Source organism: Oxyura jamaicensis, chromosome 24, assembly GCF_011077185.1.
Source record: "Oxyura jamaicensis isolate SHBP4307 breed ruddy duck chromosome 24, BPBGC_Ojam_1.0, whole genome shotgun sequence".
Classification (NCBI taxonomy): Eukaryota; Metazoa; Chordata; class Aves; order Anseriformes; family Anatidae; genus Oxyura; species Oxyura jamaicensis.
In genome coordinates this window covers 5,526,651-5,547,508 of record NC_048916.1, presented here as the reverse complement: position 1 = coordinate 5,547,508, position 20,858 = coordinate 5,526,651, and the positions used below count along the sequence as shown (strand labels likewise).

The following is a 20,858-nucleotide window of genomic DNA, read 5'->3' as shown; positions in this document are numbered from 1 at the left end:
CCGCCCGCCACATGGAGCCGGAGCTGGAGCCGGGGCCCCGGCGCTCGGTGACCTCCCGCTGCGGGCACGGCCCGGCTCGGCGCGGAGCGGCACGGCACGGCACGGCACGGCACGGCACGGCACTGCCGCAAAGCGCCGCGGGGCGGGGCCGCCGCGGAATGGCGGCCGGGCCCGGCCCAGGCCGAGGGTGGGGGGGGGGGGCGGCTAAGAGGGGCCCTAAAGGACCCGCACTGAGGGAACTCGGGCTGCCGCTGCACGGTGTGCACCCTGAGGGGGTGTGTAAGCCTCAGGGCAGGGGGCAGTTGCTGGTGTTTCAGCTTAGTAAAATTCCCATTTACCTCCCGTAAGCCTCCTCCGCACCCCAAGCCCCTCATCCCACACACCTCACCAAATGAGCCCATGGAAACTTGTTTTATTTTTTTCATAACCCGTAGAAAGCTAGCCCTAAAACAGTCCCTGTTCTTCTCAGTGATTTATGCACACCTTTTCCTTTTCACGGCAATCTTTGCCTGTGCAAGCACTGAGCAGACTCAGTTTGCAATCCCTGCTTTATTGAGATAAGGGCTTGGTCCACTAAAACCAACGTTTATCCATCTGGGATGTCAGGCTGTCCTAGGTACACAGATAAGGTTTTCACTTTCCTTGAGGACAGGCCTGAGAATAACCGTCCGTTTTAAATGATGAATGCAAACTCCATAGAGTTTCTATGAAAATATAATTTTACATGTGCCATGTGTTACATAGCCAAGTTACAAGTACAGGAGCAGGAAAGTAACTTTGAAGAGAGTTGGGTAGAAATAAACATTCAAAACAGCAAAAATGCAGGTCCTGGGTATGATATTAAGAGCATATTCCCAGAATAAACACTGCAGTCAGTGTTATAGTAGAGTCAGACTGATTTAAAAGCAACAGCTTTTGGTTTTATCAGCAAAAAGCCTCCACTCCAAGGACTTGCCCTCTAATACCTCTTACCCCTATTTCTTACCTGCTTCAGATCCCTTCCTGTAAATCACAAAAGGTAAAACTTCTGGTGAAGGCTGAGGTGTCAGTGCAGGAACAAAGCTGAACCCAAATACCTCACCAAAGCGGTAGTTTTGGGAGTGAATGAGGCAAAGCAGGGCCTTCAGCTTCAGTGACAGCAAGGGTAGCAGTTCCACCTTCGCTATCTCAGAGGGAGCTGCACATAGGGACCCAAGAACAAAGCACTGCTACCCATCCTGTCTCAAGGAATGTTGTTTGCATCTTTGCTTACATGTGACATGAGCACTGATGATAGGTTTGTTGCTGACAACCCCAAAAAGCAAGTCTTGTCCAGTCTTGCTCCTTCTCAGATACAGCCCACTGCTGCTCTGGAGAGCATGTTGCTGAAAGGCTGCCAGATCTGGTTCAGTCTTTGACTCACGGGTAGGAAGGGCAGTACGCATATTAAACGTGCCCATGATTAGCTGCCTGAACTGGCCTAAGAACAAGGCTGAGGCTCCCAACTGCCTCCTGTATCAGCTAACATCTATTTTATTTTCCAGGAGAAAAGTGGATGCCTACTGGACAAGGCTAAACTGAACCAGAAGCTCTGATCATATTAACAGCCTCCCGTGTCTTCAGTGCTCCAAAACCAAGCAGTAGTATTGAACTGGCAACTGCAGACCTTGAAAACTGTCTCCATAAAATTCCAGTCTGGGTGTGTGGCTCTTGCTGAAATAAAATTGATAAGCAAAACTTGAAGCAACACTTGAGGAAAAAATTGCAATTGAAATACAACAATTGATTTCAGTATAACAACCCCATGCTCTCTTTAACAACCTACTAAAGATCATGCAACAGTGAAACAGTTTCCAGGGAGGAAGAAAATATTGTTTTTTTTTCCAATAAATGTGTCCCGCCCGCCCCCCCTGCAGCCATTGATGAACTTGTCCATTGCCTGCTTGCTGTCTGTGAGGAAAGTCACCATAACAAACCGCAGGGTGCAGCAGGCATGTTGTGGTGTGCCAGTGTGGCACAGGGCCAGGTAAAAGCCTTGAGCTCTTTCCTGGACAGTGAAGCAGTGTGGAAAGAAATAGCATTGTTACTGCCTGTACAAGCTGGCAGAATAAAAAACCCAGTAGGAACTAGCTGGAGTTCCATAGTAAAATACGATCAAGCCCAGTGTTGTGTGAACAAGAGACCATACAAAACATCTCAGCATCCACTAGAAAGTGAGTAAAACACAGTATAATGCGTGCAGAAATATACAGAAAGCACTTGCACTGGTATAAAAATATCCACAGTCCTCAAACGATGTAAACTGGTACAAAATAATTCCAAACAGTAACATATTTACAAAAGGACGTGTTAATATAAAACAGTAAAACCGGGGTCACCCTCTCCCGGCCTCACCCACAGCACAGACACGTGGGTAGTCCATGAAGGGGCCACATGCACCGAGAATGAGCAGAACCTTGACTTGCCATTTGACCTTTTAAATCAACAGTGTCTGCTGCAGACCAGAGCCAGTGCTGTGCGCGTACAGCTGACCGGCAGCAGGACAGAGGCAGGCAATGCAGGGGGAAAGGAACAAACAGAACAAACAAAAATAGAACACAGAAAACACAAGCCTCAGGGATTTTCAGGGCGTGCACCCTCCCAGCCAGCCATTTATTTCCTGCTCCTTCAGAAACCCCAGGAGCAGGCCTACTAAGGAACGACTGGTAGGATTTATCCCACCGGCGTGGTTATGTTTGGTGGCCCTGGCAATCAGTGGACAGCAGCACAGCAATGCCTGTGCACAGGAGGTGACAATCTGTCCACTGTGCTGACCGAGGAGACAGCAGGAGTGCAAAGAGAGGGACTCAACAAGGAGGGGGGCTGTGAGTACCTTGGGGAAGCAGCTGATTCCAGCTCCTGCCTCCCCAAATGAAATCCTTCAGCTGAAAAGCAAGCACCAAGATCCCACAGTCCCCACAGCAACAGAGCAAACCCAGAGGACCTCAGAAGCAAGTACAGCTTTGGAGGGCAAGCAGGGCTAGGAAGTGGAAGCCTAAATTTGGGAAAAAGGAAGCTTTGCCAAGCTGGTGATCTTTGCTTCAGATCATGCAGAAAACCTCCAGAAGACTTTCTTCCTTCCCCAGGTCACGCTTCGATACTCAGTCTGGACTGTCCACGAAGTTCCCTCTGCTCCTGCAGCACATCCAAGTCTGAGACCAAAGTTGATCAAACCTTCTGCTCGCATACTCCAGTGGCTTCTTCCGACTCAAAGGCAAAGCTTCACATTTTTGCCATCAGTGCAGACTTCTGCAATACTCTGTACAACAAACGAGACTTGAAACGCCCAGATCACAGGCTGCAGCACATACTGCAGGAATGGAGAAGCAGGGGAAGGGAGAAATGCATCGTTAAGGCCTTCAGGGTTCTGTTGATAGGACAAAGCAAGGTGTTTCTTTCCCACAGACAGTCATTTCAGTCCCACAACGCTGTCTGTATTTGGCCACAGAAAGTCAGGCATCCATGCCAGGCATCCATGCACACAACATGCATTACCCGTGGCTTGCAGAGAAACCCCTTCTTTTGGCAGCTTGGACTCCTTCCAGCACGCATGCTTTTTGGTCACTGTCCGAGCTCAGCAGCCAGTTACAGATTTCCATAGTGACAAGACCTAAAAGCTTGATTAATTCTCCCCATGGTCTTCTTCCACCCAGGCCACAATTTTCCCCTCCCAACCAGGAATGATGTCATCATCATGGAATACCTGTGAGAAAAGAGTCCAGTCATGTCTGGCGTCTGGACACTGCTCCAGGATGTGTGCATAGCTTAAGAGGCAGGCATCAAGTAAGAGCCTAGCTAGGATTTCACTGTACAGTTCACTGAACATACACCTCATCCATCACTGACACACGTCTCAATGAATTTTTCATGTTTTTAAGTTAAAAAACAAACGGATTTAACGGATCCGATCCACACCAACACCAGCCTGAGCTCAAACAGGGCTATAATGCAGTACACGAAGGAAGAGATGCCGCAAACACAGTTACCTCTGAAAAATCTTTAAAATAAAGTAGGAGAACGTTTTCTGAATAAAACACATCGGTCTAAAGCATATCTCACTGCAGCAGGTTTCATAAAGCCACTTGAAGAGCTACAAGTGTAGCCTGGGTTTTGCCCACTGTCCCCTGAGCAATGCTGTGTCACAGACAGCTTTTGTCAATAGCCTTTGCCCAAGGGGCTCTGCAAACCCCAGGCAGCTGCAATCAGATTTGTAATATTGTCCTGGATGGAGATAAAAATATCCCATTTTAGCTCCTTAGAAGAGGAGCTTAATCTACAACTGTGAAAATCGGCAGTCTGTTTGGAGACAAGTTCAAAGATTTTATTGGTTTAGAAGCGGTATGACCAAGGTCTCCAGGGTTGTGTTGTAACACTGAACTCAACGCTGCCTGACAGTTAAATTCAACACCTACCTCCTCCTTGACTGTGCCAAACTCTGGATCCAGGGCTTTGAAATGGTACCGGTGGGCTCCTTCACGATCAATAGCTACCTTAAAATCCTTCAGAGTCACTTCCCCTAACCTGCAAGGGAAGAGTTTGGCACTAAACCACAGTACACTGCACAGGTTTTATCTCAAGTGCTGCCGCATGGCATGTGGAACCACAGCACAAGTCTGGCTAGGCATCGGGCACCCCAGGCACAGGAATGTGAAGAGTGTGCCCCACCTGTCAACCCCAAGGTCCTCTTCAGAGGAAGAACTTCCTCATAATTTGCATGAACCACCTCTAAACAGCCTTTCTCCCTTTTGCACTGACTGACATGGGTGTTTTGGCACAAGAGTCCTGCACTACAAGCCACAATAGATCTGCCTGACTTCTCTTGGAAGTTAATAAATAATAATAATAAAAAAGAATCTCCTAGGGCTTAAATTTATCAGCTAGGGAATTACTTTAGGCAATTTTCCTCAGTCAATGGCATGAAATCCAATTAGCCCAAGTTAATGCACAGGGAACCCATGCTAGGGGGGGACCATACCCACAAGAGATCAGACTAATGCTTTCAGGGAAACAAACACGACCCAAATCAACTTGAGCAATCCAAGCCAAATCTCACCTCTTTGGTATGTTGACCATGAAAGGTGTGAGGGAGCGGTCAGTGAAGTACAACACTTTGGTGCAGGCACTGGTGCTCATCACAGGTGTGCTGTGAGAATGAGGCAGTTCTACAAAGAAAGGAGCACAGAGCACACTCACTGGGGAACAACCTGTCTCCTACCACCACGGGAGACAAGAGATGCTCTCAGCATCAAACTTATCACAGCAAAGAACCTGGAGGTGGGACGATATTCTTATGAGGGTGGATTTTTCCTTGGGAAGGACCAGGTGTTCCAATGCTTACTGGAAAACTTTGCATTTTAAGGTAACAACACACCCAAATGCATTAGCCCAGATTTGCCTAGCACTGCCCTCCAGGATTACTGTCCCAGCGGCTTGCTGCTGCTGTCTGCTCCACAGGCACTCTGTTCATTGCCTCAGCAGTGACAGGAGAACCGTTCTGGAAGAGGAGACTGAACAGACTCTGGCTGAGAACACAAACTATGTTATCACTCGCCTTCACTTGCAGATGAGTAGAGCAAAATGGTCTAATTGATCACCATCATTAAGGCAGAAGGTTATTTGTCTCCTCCCACCTGCCCATTCAGCTCGGCCAGGATAGGTGTTTGTGCACAGATTTTTCTCTGCTCATTTGCATTTCTCTCCCTCTGGCTACTGCCTAGTTTCCTCTGCCCCTGCAGTGTGCTGTGCCAAAAGCTGAAAGAGGGGAAGGTTTACATTGAGTGACTCTATAGTTTTAACTTTCTCAGCATGTAGAAAACAGTATGGACACCAAGCCAAAGGCTTTCTAATTTAACAAATCTTTGGAGCCACTTCATAGACCTCTTTACGTCTGAGGAATTCTAGGTTTGAAGCTGCAAGACTCAATTTTCCTGCTGCAGTGGAGGTGATGAAGCCTGCTAAGGCTCAGTGAGAAAGGGAGAGGTACAGCGTGCATACAGGGAATGCATGACAGTGGCTGATCTAATAACTGCACTTTATGGGAGAAGAAGGAAAGCCATCAATTCTTGCCCAAACCCCACTTCAGACTTTTGAAGTTCCTCTCCTGCATTCCTCCACATCAATTACATCCAGACTACCCTGCTGCTGGATGCTGTAATGCAGCTGAAAGGTGGCCTCCACCTTTCCCCAGTACCTGGAGTCTCCTGCAACCTCACACACTTCCTAGGCAACATTTAAAACCAACCCTGGGAAGAAAAGCAAACAGCCTTCATAGTGAAAAGCAAACGTGGAGCTGCTGCAGCTGGAGCCAGGAAACATGGTGTCACAGAGGGCTGTGCTGTTCCACAAACATCAAAGGAGCCAGACATGATGGGGGAAGCAGGGGAGGAGGCAACTGTACGGTTACATGTCCACTAGATGGTGCAAACCAGCAGGGAAGCCGAAATAACGTCACGTTTCCCACTCATCCCAGGGATAATTATTTGTCATAATTATTTCTACTGCAGTACTACCCAAATGGCCTAGACAGATTCCCACTATAATGGCACTTTACAGACAAGCAGTTGTAGGTTGCCTCTGGCCCTTTGCCCCTGCAGTGAAGTCTAGCCTGTACAGCAAGTGACTAAGATGGGAAAATAAGCTCTGGTAAAGCAAATAACCTTGGGGGTGGAAGATTTTCAAGGGGATGCTATGTCCTAGACTCTAGCTAAGAAATCTGAATAATGAATTGAGCAGTGGCTGAGCAGCAGCTGAAAGGCACTACTTACTGGAGTTTGGAGGCCAGGAGTCTCTACACTCATTTGTTGCTCTGCTTGCTGGTGATCTGCCCCGGATCTATGGTGTAAAGACAAAACAGTGAGAACAGCGTCACTTTCCAATTGGGTGTCATACTGCTGGTAAGCTCTGGGTTGCGTGTAAGGGGCAGGAGTTAAGAGCCAAACACCAGGAAACTTTTACCCTTCTCTCTTGCCTCTTCTGTGTCTCCATGCGGTGTAACCGTTCCATCAGGCTGGAGATGCCCTGCTCCAGGCTGTCAATAGTGTGGTGCTGTGGGTCGTGGCCACTGAAACTGTTCCTCAGGCTACGAAGTGCATCACGAACAAGCTGCAGGTCATTTGTCTTGCCAAGAGAACACAAATTGATCAGATTATCTCCAGGCTGCTTTCTTCCCATCTAAAGCCACAGGCCTTAGAAAGGGGAAAAAACCCTTAAAAAGGTAACAGCTTCCAGAATACCTGGAACCTTTGTCTACATCTGGCTGGGAAAATATCCCTTAGGTGCACTTACCCCTCGGTGGGCTGCAGGAGCAGCTCCTTTTCCTGCTGTCTGGAGGAAGCCATTGCTCTGAGCACTGTGACTGCTGTAGGCCATCACCTGTTCGGTGGAAGACGCATGTGATGCTAGGAATGTAAGCGTTAGGAATACCCCAAAGATCCCCGTTTGCCATCTTCAAAGGGATGAGAGGGAATGAAAACTTTCCACGTGAGTGGTACAACCAGCACCTTCTACCAGGTAAGTAGACTCACTAATGGGTGTGCAGGCAGTCCTATGGGCCAGAGCACAAACTTGTCTTAGGATTTTGACACTAGGAGCTAAGCCAGAGCTCACTGCTGAGATCTTTGGTAAGCACAGACAGTGAGACTGCATTGAGCCTGGCCTCTCTCGGATGAAGGAGATGATTTCTGGAGATAGGTAGCTAGAGGGTGCTAGACCAAAACATCACTGACAGTCTGATGTGTAGACCAAGGCTTCCCATACCTCTTCAGCTTCTCTCTTCATGCAGTGAGCTAGCAGGGCCTCTTTGTGCTCCAGCTCCCGCTCCAAATCCACCTGAAAAGGGAACAGAAGTTAACCTTATTGGCTCATTTTTGTGCTAAGTGCCACCTCTTAGGGCATCAGTGCAGCCCACCTGCTCCATACCTGCTGGTAGCTGGCCTCAGAAAGCTGCCTTAGCATTTCATCCAGTTTGGTTTGATGCTGCTGTAAGTGCCGATCCTTCTGGCCCAGTTCCTTCTGTAACACAGGAATCAATAGGACAGTGAGTAAGGCTCAGTCATCTTCCTTATGGCAGAGAAGATTATGTATTCTGCCAGGACCAGGCTCCCCTACAGCTTGACCTACACAATCTGTCTGCTTTTAGCTAGATGTTAGATCAGAGTTTCAAAGCCTTGTTTGTCAGGTCTTTGTTGCCTGGAGGCCCCTGGCCAAAGATCCACTACTGAGGCCAGACAACCGATGCAAAGAAAAGAGATTCTTGAGGGATCAGTAGGCAAACAACAGAACCTAGCCTGATAGCATTAGGCTAAAGCAAAAAAAAAAAATCACATTACCCCTCCACCTCATTACAAACATCCATGGCTATTGCCATTTATTCACCACCCACAGAGCCATTCTCAGAGGTGACTGAGTGCCAGGGAGACAACAGCCACGCTCACAGGAGAACCACCAGGTGCTGCCCCTGCAAAGCTCCCAGAGAAGAGAGGTTCCATTACTTTGTATTCTGCCAACAGCCGGTTTCTCTCTTCAACCTTCCTCTGAAGGTCAACCTGCAGAGAAAAACAAATAGGTGTGAGGTCTTGTATTCCTAGGGAGTTAATGCCAACCTCTCTGCCTCTTGCTAAAAGGAGACCAAGTAGCTGCAGGGTTTGAGGGAGCTGGTGTTTAAGGACAGCAGCCTTATGAACAGGGCAGCTCTTTCCTTGCACTGCCCACTCCAGGCGGACGCTGCATCACAGCTCCACCTGTCAAAGTGCCACTTGCTAAGCAGGGAGCACGATGAGGGAGGAACAATCCAACTGCACTGAAAACATCATGGGAAGCCCCTCCCTGTCTCAGCTGAAGGCCTTGGAGGACAGGACGTGGGAGTGAAGAACAGGGAACTCCAGCGAGTCGGACAGCTGGCGAGCAGACTGCAGTGTTTACTGTGCGGAGACCTTTGACTGGTCATTCCATCTCCCACGACCCCAGGAACCACGCTGCAACCACCAACTTCATCCCCTGGCTGCTGGAACCCCCAGGGCCCCCCGCCTCTTTCCAAAATAACCTCAGCAGCACAGTGACTCACATTCTGGTTGTGCAACTCCTCCTTGTCCATATTGGCTCTCAGAAGCTCCTGCTTTAGCTGAAGAACTGAAGCGTCCTGTTGAGCCAGCCTTTGTTGTAGAGCATCCTAGAAAAAAGGACATAATTATAGGAAAAGTGCTTGTATAGGGAAGTGTAGACAAAGGCAGACACCCTTCCATGGGAAGTGACTAGAGCAGTAGCATGACACGTTGGGCTATGCACAGTGCTGAAGGGTTGCCAAGGTTCAGAGAGAGCAGGAGATAACACAGATGTCTGCCCCACCAGGCTCTTAGAGTCTTTCTGCCTTGCTCTTGCCTCAGAGAGATTTGGTGGAGACATTTCTGTGCTGCTGCCTAAACTTCCTGCTTCAGAAACGTCCTGACAATGTGTCCTTATGGAGCAAAATAGCAGTGTCTTCAAGGGTCTTTTCAGTGGTCTACAGCTAGAGTCTCCAGCCACACATCTGCAACATCCAGAGCGGGGTAAGAGGCCAAGGTCAGCCAGGGACACAAGGAAACTTAAGCTCTCAGCATGACCTAATTGTGCAATGAAATCCTCTCTGAAGAGGCCAGAGGCAGGACTAATTCTGCACCTTTCATTCAGTATTACCCAGAAGCTGAGAGCTCTACCTTGGACAGGTGCTGCTGTCTTCCTTCACAGAAGCCTGACAGGCAGCTCTAAAAATACCTCTCAGGAGACAGCTATGGTGAGTGTGTAACTCCAGAGGGAGAAATTGAACAAACAAGCCAAAAAAGTGAAAAATGCTGCAGCTGAAGAGGACAAGGATGCCCCCAAGCCCTTTTGCCTCTTATCCAGAGTTCTCTGGGCCAACCCCACTGTGCACACCCCAGGACAGTGGAAAAACAAAGTCGTGAGAACCAAGCAGGAATCCCATGCCTCGTATTTTGCTTAGGTAAAAAAGAAAATAGAGGTGACTTTTGACCACAATCCTACAGAGACATAACCCACAAGACCTAACTCCTTGTGCCTGCCTCAACTGCAGGAAACAGAACATAGGACCCCCACCTGCAACTCCCCTAATACAGCTCCCTTCACTCTCTGGATTCCTCAGAGGTGTATGGTTGCTGCTTGCCCTACTCCTGGGCTGCAGCAGTCCCCATAGCTTTACTGTTTGTATTTCATGAGGAGTGCCTTTCCTCACCTTTATCCCCTGTAGGTTTCGAGCTTCTTGTTTGTATTTCAGCAGCTCCTTCTGTAAATCCAAAAGAATTTGATTAAATGGCAGCTTGTCACCCCTTCAAACTCAACTCAATTTTCAGTGTTCTCCCTCTCTCTCCAGATGCATGTTTCAGACAAAAGTACACCCCACCTTTCCCCACAGATCAAAGAGCATGACAGGCCCTTAATGAGTTACAGACATGGCAACAAAACTGAGCAGCTCCCTAAGCCCCTGTTATTAAATGCATGAGAGGAAAAAAAAAATCCTCATTCCCCAAATCTGTCCTTCAGGCCAATGTCAGGTACTTCTCTCCCAGAATCAGAACTGGGCCTAGAGCCAGCATCAGCAGAAATTCAACTAAGGCAAGTTTGACAGAACAGGTTCTTTGCTACGTTTATCTGCTATTTGTTTATATTCAGATATGGTTAGAGATTTAACAGCTGGCCAGAAAAAACATTTTGAGAAGCTACTACAACCTGGATCTCTCCAGCTTCAAGAGCATGCAGGCAAATCTACTTCAGGGTATGTTTAAGTTCAGGTAATACTTCGATATTTGTTTTCTTAGAAACTGCCTTTACTAGCAGTGGCTTGAGGAAAACCGGGGAGGTAGCAGATATTTTTCTGATGCTATCCCACAAATTTTTATTAGCCACTGTATCCGTATTAGTGGTTATTGGATCTATGGGTATAATGGGCATATGGATAAAATAAGCACCTCCTAGCCAAGTACCTTCAGTGCTCTCCAGGTCAGTGAATTACGGTTTCAGGTTTTTAGGGACAGATTCCACACAGCAGGAGATGGGAACAGAGCTGGACTCTAACACAACATGCATGTGCACCTCACCCTTGCACCCCCCTCCCCTTGACCCCAAACCTCTTTTCCCTTCATCTGCCCCTCCTCTAACCTTTAGGTCTTGATTTTCTTCCACACTCTGGTCCAGACGACTTCGGATTATGATCTGAATACAGAACACCATGGTTATTACTGTGCAGAGCACCTGTCTGTGGCAGAACATTACCTGAGGTTGCTCAATCAGAGAAATAGAAGTACAGCAATCTGCTCACCAGCTGCTCTTCAGGGCAGGCTCCGTGTTCGCAAAGTTCAAAGGATCCTTCCTGCTCATCCTCAGGTAAAGATCCATTGAGCAGCAATGCCTGGGAGGATGAAGGAAAAAATAAAATCTCTTCAGGCATTTCAAAGGAAAGTAACTGCAATAACAGATTTGAAATCTATAGCAAAGAGACTGAACCAGGCTTACAGGGCGAGGCTTCTGATCTGCAGTGAGACTGAAGTGTCTGTCCCCTGCTGAAAGACACCGTTTAACCACATATTTACAATAGACCCTAGAAACGTGATGTGCAGGGAAGCCTAATTCTGTTCTGTGCTAGAAAAGACCGGGACACCTCCAGAAGCGCTGTCCAAGTGAGGGAAGAGCCCTCACCTGCACAGTGAAAATCTTCAGCTAGGCGCTGTACTTAAGGAAGGCTGGGAGAAGCACAGCATTAGCTCCTTCAGCAGCTCCAAGGTAGCCCGTGGCTGCAGGAAGATGCCAGAATTTCCACAGTAAACTGCATCCAGCCTGAAAAAGGGAAAACCCTGCACTGTAGGAAGTGTGACAGGCATGACTGCTCAGATAGCCAGCAGGGTATGCCATACCAGTTTGCTCTAGCTGGTGGTATTTATGTTGACCTTTCTGTCTCTAACTCCCAGGACTCAAAGACATTTGGTATTTGCCAGGATGTTGCACCAGTCAATAATGTAATGCCTTTTTTTTTTTCTATTTAGTCTTCTGTTTTATTTCTATTTGAACTTCACAGCTACAGACAAAATATCCCATTTGCAGCAATATTCCAGCTCAGCTCCAGAAGACTTCGAGGCTGACAGGTCACGTTCTGCCTGCTGACAGAATCTCCCACCAAAGAGCTGCAACCGCAGCCGAACAGCAGACAGACAGCAATCTGTATTCAGTTAGTGTGAAGGCTTTGGGAAACTGTTCTGTGAGGGCATCCCAAAGCCTGCCCAGCAGGACAGTTGAGCAGGGATCACACAGGAACAGAAAAAAAAACAAAACTGTCATGGCTTTAGCTCCTTATGGGGCAGACATACATCAGGTCCCTGATATTTCAATCAAACTCTCATGAACTGGTGGCTGTGAAATATTGAGCAAGAAGGGGGAACGAAAAAAGATCAATTAATCAAATCCAATTTCTTGGCTTGCAACAACAGCTGCATCTTCCTGCTCCCAGGGAATAAGGGGGCAGCAATGCCAGCTGCTCGCCCTCAGTCTTAAAACGTGGGGCCAGGGTGGAGGAAGAGGACATGCCAGTCCTTCCAGCGCTCTCTCTCCCTGCTCCCAGTGGGCACATAATGCGAGCGGATTTTACCAGTGCACCAAGCATCTATTTTCTTTTGGAGTCTTTTGTCTCCTTCCCATTGTCCACGGGGAAAGCACCCTCCCGGCTGCCTATGCTTCTCACACAATCTCTGCTTTGTTTACTGGCACATAAATATTTACAATTGAAAGCCAGTATGGTTCCCAGCACAAACAGAAAGGAATATTCCTGAGAGAGTTCAGGGTCTTTACCATATGGATCAGAGGCTCTACTCCCCATGCAGAGTCACACAAACCCGTTGGGCTGAGGGTCACTTGGTCAAGGAGGGACTGAACAGGGCAGTGAGAAAAAGGTCCCACAAATAAATGGTCATGGGAGGAAAACGTGCCAAATATTATAGTTCAGCTCAGCTCACTGAAAGACTGATGCAAGCCCGTGTGACCCCTGATCAGCTCTGTGAATCTTGATTGATTTCCCAACATTCCCTGTCTCCCTGCATTACTTCCGATCCCAAATCACAGAATGACTGCTCTATTCTTCCACGCCGCTAACAAAACCTGCAGGCTGCTAAGTGCCCTGGGGAAGAATGGGAGCCCCAGCCCATGGGAAAATACTGCTGCATCTTTACCATTTTGCACAGTAACATATGTGCTTTGCAGGGTGATAGCGCATTCAGGGCTTAGCATAGCATCACAGGACAGGGCACCAGGCCAATGAACCTGGACTCCAACTGAAAGACAACAAGTTGATAACAATCAACTTGTAAACACAGGCTTTTGTTCTGGCTTTTCCACAGGGGTTTCTTTCCCACCTGCATTTGGTGTGCCCTTAAAATCTACCTAGATACTGTTAGTCGAGACCACTGACCTTTAGTCTCCATAGCTTTCTCTCTCTCTACAGCCCTTTTTTTTCCTCCCCACGAAATACAAGCCTTGACTTACATCAACACAGTTTTGGAGAAACCTGAACTAGAACCAACAGAAAAGGCTGTGTCTGAATTGCACAGACTGATGTTAGATTCTTTGAAACCCTGGTAAATATGCAGGCGCTGGGCAAATTGCAGCCATGCTTCCTCTTGCTCTGGTCTCTCTTGATTAAGCACGGTATATAATGATGGGGAACAGGCATACCCTGCCCCAGGCAAGACTGCAGCCAGATCCTGCTATCTTCTGCATTGCATCTGGGAAGTTGGGAAGGACAGTCTTGTCATTTCCCTTTCTGGAAAAGGTGACCAAATGACAAGCACAGGAAGCCAAGAGAGCCTACACATTGCAAGTAAGGAAAATATTAGAGCATGTATTAGGTGCTTATGACAAAGTACTATCAAATACTCCCTTGTTCCCAAGGAAGCCTTCCCTGAAGGGATTCATCCCACAGGGCAAGACACAGGGGAGAGCCACTGTCCCCACTAACCAACTGACGTCTGCACAATCGCTGCAGGTGACTTTACCGGGCCAGGACTCTCACTCAGCTGTTGAGTTCCAGGCCAGTGTCTCACCTTCAAGATACCCTACCTGCCAGCTAGGTTTGGTAGGGAAAAAAAAAAAAAAAAAAAAAAAAAAAAAGAGTATGTAGGGGAAATCTGGCTGAAAAGATCTCTTACCTGCAAACCTGATATCATCTTCTTCGCTTCCTCCATTTCCTTTTCCAAATGGTCCTGTTGTTCCAAAAGCTGCTCCTCCCATGAATTCTCCAAATGTGACCCAGGGTTTCCTGCTTGCCAGTCAGGCTGGAAGTGAGATGCTGTCTCTTCTGGAAGAGAGACCAACTGAATGTGGTCATGACAGACAGAAATCCAAAAAAGACTTGCACAACACAGTAATTGCCTGCTGTCCACAATGTCAATCACTGCCAAACTAGCATGTCTTCTAGCTGCTATTTATGCCTCATTCTTCACACAAAGGAAACTTTCCTGAGCACACGTAAATCAAAGATGATCAGCATCCTCCCCCTTCATTAACTTGCTGTATCTGATGAGTTTTGATGAGGACTAGTCACAGCAATACCTGCTACCTCGTTGATGAAAGATGAAACTGGCCAGTTCTGTGCATCTACAGATATGCAGCAGTACCCTACTGCCTGGGCAGCAAGCAGACAGTGCTGCTAAGAATGTAAGGAAGAGCCACAGCCTGCCAGCTGCCCCACCTGCTGAGGTGGTCAAATACTTTTGAAGGAGCACTGAAGTAGGCTATACTGGCTGAGGCAGCAAAGCATTTCCTAGGAGAGCTTCTGTCTTTTGCTCTTGGGATGGAAGCTAACCAGGAAGGGCTATTACCAGGCTACATTCCCGAAAGGAAAAAAAAAAAAATAATAATTTCAGGAACTTCTTCAAAAAGATTTCCTTCAATCTGTATGAAAATTTCAAGTGCAAATTGACTGCATCAGAGGGCATTTGTGGCAACACAACAGCGACTTAAATGCAATTGCCACAACAACAGTTCAATTCCTTGCGAAGAATCACTCAACTTATGTACAGACACACTGTAAACACAGGCCCTTACACAAAGTGAAGTTCTGCATTATGGGTTTTACAGTTTCCCATGGACTGTGTCTTTAAAGGGATTTTGAGAGGTTTTTTTTCCTCCTCTCAGTACAGCCAAATGATGCTGTGATGAAAGCATCACCCTACCATGAAAGTTAAACATGACCCCCAATCCTTCTCCAGACCTTTTTTGTTTTCCAGGCATTAGCTAGCAAGCCTCACAGACGCTGACTCTACAACTGTTGCCAGGTACGATGTCACTGTAGAGCTGAAAGTTTTGAGATTTAGGTTTACGAAGTGATACCCAGCAACCTATTCTCTACATTCATTTCAGTCTCTGGGGAACTTCTCAGCAAGTTTGTGATGCAAACAAATCCCAATAAAAGCGTGAGCTGCGGAGCATTTTCGGCAAGGTACCTGTTTTACTTTCTGTTTCTTCAGTGTGGATAATCACATATCCTGCTTTCTCCTCTGACGGGGTCACAGTGGATTCGCTCTTTGTGCTATGGATAGGACTGGGTGATGCAAGACTGCAAAGGAAATGAGAAACAGTTATTTGAGAGTGCTGATCAACATCACCCTTATCTAAGATAAAAGTGAATATGCAGGAAGTCTTGTCAGAATTATCTGCATACCAGGGAAGCCATTAACAAACCAAACTTGGCATCTAACTTCTCAATCACTCTACATCACTGGGGTAGCAGGCTAACTGTTAAGCAACCCAATTTCCTTAACAGAAAGTAAGCTTGCCGCTTCCATAGAACTTATAAACACTCACGCAGGGATAAAACCACACTTTAAGGTCTGCTCAGAAACAATTTAGTGCAAGCCTTCTACGCATGTTGGAAGCTAAACAAAAAGCCACCCTGGCTTTCTTCACGTCTCACCCCTGGGTTTCAAAACACCACTGCAATCAGAGAAGAAACTTAAAAATATTTTGTTCTTGGGTTTTCTAGTCAGATAACACTCATTTGTGTTCTTAGGTTAAAAGTTCTTTAAGGTACCCAAATATTTTCAGTGCAGTCATCTCAGCTGACTGTGAGGTCCAAACACAATCTTTTTTTTTTCTGAAATTCTTCTTACATCCGTCACCCAGACAACAAGAAAAGGTGGCTGAAGCCCAGTGACCCATTCAACATACCTCCAAAGTCTCAGGAACTAATCCTTGCTAGTGTGAGCAGGAGTTAATTTTTCATTCTCCGCAACACAGAAACAAAGGGCAGAAAACAAAAAGGAAACAATGTGGAAAAATAATAGAATAGGTTCAGAAAAATAAGAGGTTTCAGCAGCTTGCCCTCCACATCTTCCCAGCACTGCTGCTGCATACTCTGCAGCTCTCCCAGAATCTGAAAAGCCTTGCATTAGAGATGAAAACTACTTGCTTGCAGCTCTGTCTAGTCCACTCCCACAGCCAGTGCTAGTTTACTTCTCATTTATGTTACAGAGCTTCAAACAATCTAGTTTAAAAGGTCCAAACTGAACGGACATTCACCACGGTAAAGGAAGAGACAAAGACAAGTTACTAAGTGAAAGAATAACCATCTTCTAATGGGGACCTCTAATGGTCACAGGACCTGTCCTGTCCTGCTCAGACTGGGTGTGAGTGATCATTAAAGGGCATCCATGCACCTGGCTTTGCTCAAGGATTTACCTTCAGGAAGACTAAGTCCATTACAGCACTCCTTCATTAGGCACACGTTGTACACACCACTTGTAACCAGCCACTTGCTCCTGCTTGTCGCTGAGTGGGTGCACGGTGAAAGTGCCGCTGAAATGCACTCAGATGCCCGATGAAGCAGTGGCACAGGTCAGGCTGCCCCGCTCGTTATCCCATCAATGAGTTCATGCTGGAAACATTGCTACGCTTTTTGTATCAGTCACCAAGCCCGTTAGAGTATGAAATATCCACTCATGTGATTTTCTCTTTAAAGTACATCATAATTCATGATTAAAGCATGCAGAAATAAGTGCTGGGAAATTAAAGCTATTCAAGTTTTACGATGCAAACTGTTCCACTTTATTCCTTTTACCACTGTTTGGCTTCTTAACCCATATATCCTTGCTCAGCTGAGTCCCAGAGCTGTCAGTGCCTGCAGAGTCAAGGCTTTAGGGAAACAGCCCCACCGATAAGCTCCAACTCCCATAATTTTAATAAACACCCCCCCCCCCCCTGCTGTTTCAAATGACAACGGCAACAATCGCTCACCATTTGACCTGCTTCCCTCCCATGATCCCACTTTAACCTTTCGCCTCACAGGATCCGTTTCCTGGGGAGCCTCAGGATTCTGGCTACAGACATGCCTCGTCCCTCCACCAGCTCAGAATTCAGCGCAGAAGACGCCAGCTCCTGTCAAACTACCGGAGAAATATTTGCAAGGCAGACCTCTTCACGTTAGCTTGAAAAGATTCACAGCCGAAAAAACTCAGGGTCTTTGCAAGAAGCCATCTGACGGCAGAACGGCAGCCCCTGCGCACAGATTTGCTTCCAGAGCCGGGGGATTCTGCAGCCTGGGTTTTGCTTTTGCTGATTTTCCTCTCGGGTTATTTGTCTCTCGCTGCTGCATTTTGGTCAGCCGCACACCCAGTTGTTTGCATCACCCGGCCTGATCTGGATTGCCGGTGGCGTTTCTCAGCCCATCCTGCCCTCTTCAGACTCCCAGCACCTGCTGCAGATGCCAACGAAGCGCCGAGAGACGGTGCAGGCAGTAGGTTCCCTGCTCTTCCAGGCTCGGATGCTGCCTCCGAAGACGGCATGCAGCACTTCCCAGCCCTGTGCACGGCTTCTTCTCGCTGCTGTCTCCAGCTCCCTCTCCCTCCTGCTGTCACACAGGCTGTGCAAGGCAGAGCCTTTTCTCCAGCAGCCTGGCTCGGCGTGGGGGAGGGAAGGCTGGTGGAAGGGGAGGGGAGAGGGAGGAGGGATGCGCGAGGGGCTCGCTGGCCTGGGAATCTGGCTGATTTGGGGAAAATTTTCCATGAATCATTTCTATTGCTTTTGCTTATTAGAGCTGCTGTCCCTGGAAATCTGCTCTTCAGGCTGCGGGCTCTCTGAAGAGTTACTGCAGAAAGGAGCCTGTGCCAGGCGGGAGACGCTGCCCTGGGACAGACCCGGCAGCAGCACCATGAGATGGAGGGGCTGGCTGCTGCTGCCAGAGAGCAGGGGCTTCTTTCTGTGGCTCATAGCTAAGCTAGTACATTCCTGTCTGTAAGGGAAGAGAAACAAGCATCTTGTTTCCATCGCCAAGCCTGGTGTCAGCAGAGGACAGCCCCGGGAGCTGGAGGTCAGCTTGCTCCCAGTTTCTTTTGGCAGATCACCGACCAAACCTAAGAGCAAGACCAGTCCTTGTGAGCACCAAAGATTCAAAGCAAAAATACAGAATATTGCTACTGTTGAGCCTTATTTCTGAGCACCAGGCAGTGCCTGGTGCCCTGTAACAGGACAACATATTCCCGATTTCGTAAGGCTCAGTATAAATAGATCCTTCCCCACTTGGCAGTTCCTGCTGCAATTCAGCAGCCAACCTCTGTGTTTGTAATTGCTGCGCCTCTGGTTAACAGCATCAGATGCTTTTTCACCACAAAAGCCCCAATCTGTTCTCTCCTTGCTCACACACAAGTGCTCTAACTGGCAGGGCTGGAGGCTACAGAAAAAGTTCTCCTGCCTGGCAGCCTGGAGCTGTTCCCCAGCTGAGCCCCGCATGCAAAATAAAGTCAATATCATAACCCTGCCTGTTTTTCCCCCAGCCCTCAAAGCTATGGTCTCACCCTCTGAGGACAGAACCAGCACCTTGTGCATCCCTCAGAGTCTCTCTCCTGGGCCTTGCTGCTGCTAGACACGATGCGGTTTCTGACCCGCATCCCCGAGGTAACAAACCCACACGCTGGAGGGGGAATATTCCCACTCTCAAGATATTGCGATTAAAATTTAATTACGTATCACTGCATATTCCCAGCTTTAATTAAAATTGTTTTAGCTCCAGCTTGATGCAATCTCTGATCATTTCCTGTTGAGCTCGCAGTGGCTGGCTGTGCAGCCCCATAGCACAGGATTAGCAGAGCTCTAGGAGAGGAAAAACACCAGGCGGGCTGCGAAGGCTTGGGGCTGCCTTCTGCTCCTGATCCATATGCACAGGGAGTGGACCAAAAACGGTCTTAGGCTTTCAAGATCTCTAATTCCATATAAAAAACAGCTCGTATTAATGAAATGAACCAACATAAAGAGTGTTTCTCTGCTTTTTTTCTTACTTATTCATGAGCTCCATACACTTACCTTTTCTAGAATGAGACCACAGTAAAGCTTTGCCAAACACATCAGCCCTCGCTATTTCGGCTCTGGGCCTCTATCCACCCACATCAACTCACATCTGGAACGCCTACAATATGAACCGTGCTCCAGCGTGGAGATGTGCTATTTCACCCCGGGAAACAAAACTGTTTTTATAAGTCCCAAGCAGAAACAGACTAAAAAAATAAAATAATTCTTACTGGAAAAAAAATAATAAGATAGTTCACTTCCGATTTTTCATCTACATGGTGGGACGTGTTCTGAATCCACAGTAAATAGAAAACTGTGGAAGTTAATTATTACATAAAGGCCCTCAACATGTTATGCCCTATCAGGGACAGTATCACCACTACCATATGGCAAGAGAACTCATGGCATTATATGGGAAAAAACAAAGCAATGTAGGATGTGCACATAAAGTTTCACCCACCAGCAAAATACAGCCACAAACGGACAAACAGCTGTTGTCCAACAATACCTGAGAGGGTAGGAGAGCACCTGTAAAATACTATGGCTACCTTAACCTGAATAAGGAGTGGAGGGAGGCAGCGGGTGTCACTCACTGTCCTACTGAGATCACAGTTCCAGAATCAACACCAAAGTCCTGTGACATTAGCCATGAAATCGTGTGGCCAGGACCAGAATTTTTACATCTTCGCTCCAATGACAGCTTCCAAGTCCACTCTCTACTGACATCATGTGGAGGCAGTGGTCCAGTACTGGCTCACGGGGAGTTTCCACACCCATCCAAATGTTTATGTCTATATTTAAAGCAGACCTCACACTGATACACAGCAAATTGTGAGCAGAAGTACAAACTATAGTGTTTTGTTTTTTTTTTTTCCTTCCCTCTTCTCTGTTGGACTAAGTGATGCTAATGCTTAGGTACTCAGAGGCCTCCTTGCACTATGGGAGCATCAAAAGTGGCCTGAGAAATCTTGTGGAGAAATCCTGCTTGCTGAGAAACTGTCAGGGCCAATCTGCCCCCCAAAAATCAGCCTCCTCACTCCTGCACAAAAAAGGACAATAAAAGTGCCCAGTTGAGGCACTTTCAGGGAATGGCCCAGGCAGGACAGGGAGGCAATGAAGGACAGTTGGTACTTACACGGGGACAAAAAAACGAATCAAAGGGCTGCAGCCATGTCCATGCAGCTCTTGGTGTGTTTTAGAATTTTTTAGAAAATTTTTTAGAAACCCTCCACTTAGCCCAGCTTGCCCTTGCTTAACTTGTACAGTCAAGAATCCCAGTCAAGGCTGCATTCTCTTTATAGCACAGACCACATACTTCTCAGGATCCAAGTACTACTTTAAAGGGCAAAGCCACCTCCAACATAAACCATCATGAACTCTGACTTTGGAGACTTCACAACAGCATGCAGGAGATCTTTCAGTAACATAATTTAATGTGCAAGTCTGAGGGATGGAAGGCTAAGTGAGATACCTGTAAATCTAGAGACAATTAAATGTGATGGATGAGGGCACAATGGCAGTGAAGACACAGC

At 47.4% G+C, this 20,858-nt stretch overlaps 1 protein-coding gene across 5 annotated transcripts in view; it reads right to left on the bottom strand.

Annotated features, from left to right (window-relative positions):
- Positions 1–696: 696 nt before the first annotated feature.
- DIXDC1 (DIX domain containing 1) overlaps positions 697–20,858 on the bottom strand; it is a 37,519-nt gene continuing 17,357 nt past the window's right edge. For 4 of the 5 annotated variants that reach the window (XM_035346157.1, XM_035346156.1, XM_035346160.1 and 1 more), the window contains exons 6-20: positions 15,492–15,604; positions 14,196–14,344; positions 11,324–11,413; positions 11,164–11,217; positions 10,241–10,291; positions 9,080–9,184; positions 8,508–8,561; positions 7,936–8,028; positions 7,774–7,845; positions 7,303–7,389; positions 6,973–7,134; positions 6,783–6,849; positions 5,072–5,180; positions 4,431–4,539; positions 697–3,721 (exon numbers count right to left, since the gene is read on the bottom strand). In XM_035346157.1, the coding sequence (XP_035202048.1) occupies positions 3,641–3,721; positions 4,431–4,539; positions 5,072–5,180; positions 6,783–6,849; positions 6,973–7,134; positions 7,303–7,389; positions 7,774–7,845; positions 7,936–8,028; positions 8,508–8,561; positions 9,080–9,184; positions 10,241–10,291; positions 11,164–11,217; positions 11,324–11,413; positions 14,196–14,344; positions 15,492–15,604 (1,396 nt within the window). In that variant the 3' untranslated portion in view covers positions 697–3,640. Of the gene's footprint in view, positions 3,722–4,430; positions 4,540–5,071; positions 5,181–6,782; positions 6,850–6,972; positions 7,135–7,302; positions 7,390–7,773; positions 7,846–7,935; positions 8,029–8,507; positions 8,562–9,079; positions 9,185–10,240; positions 10,292–11,163; positions 11,218–11,323; positions 11,414–14,195; positions 14,345–15,491; positions 15,605–17,280; positions 17,906–20,858 lie in introns of those variants that run through there. The other variant, XM_035346161.1, reaches the window with a different exon arrangement.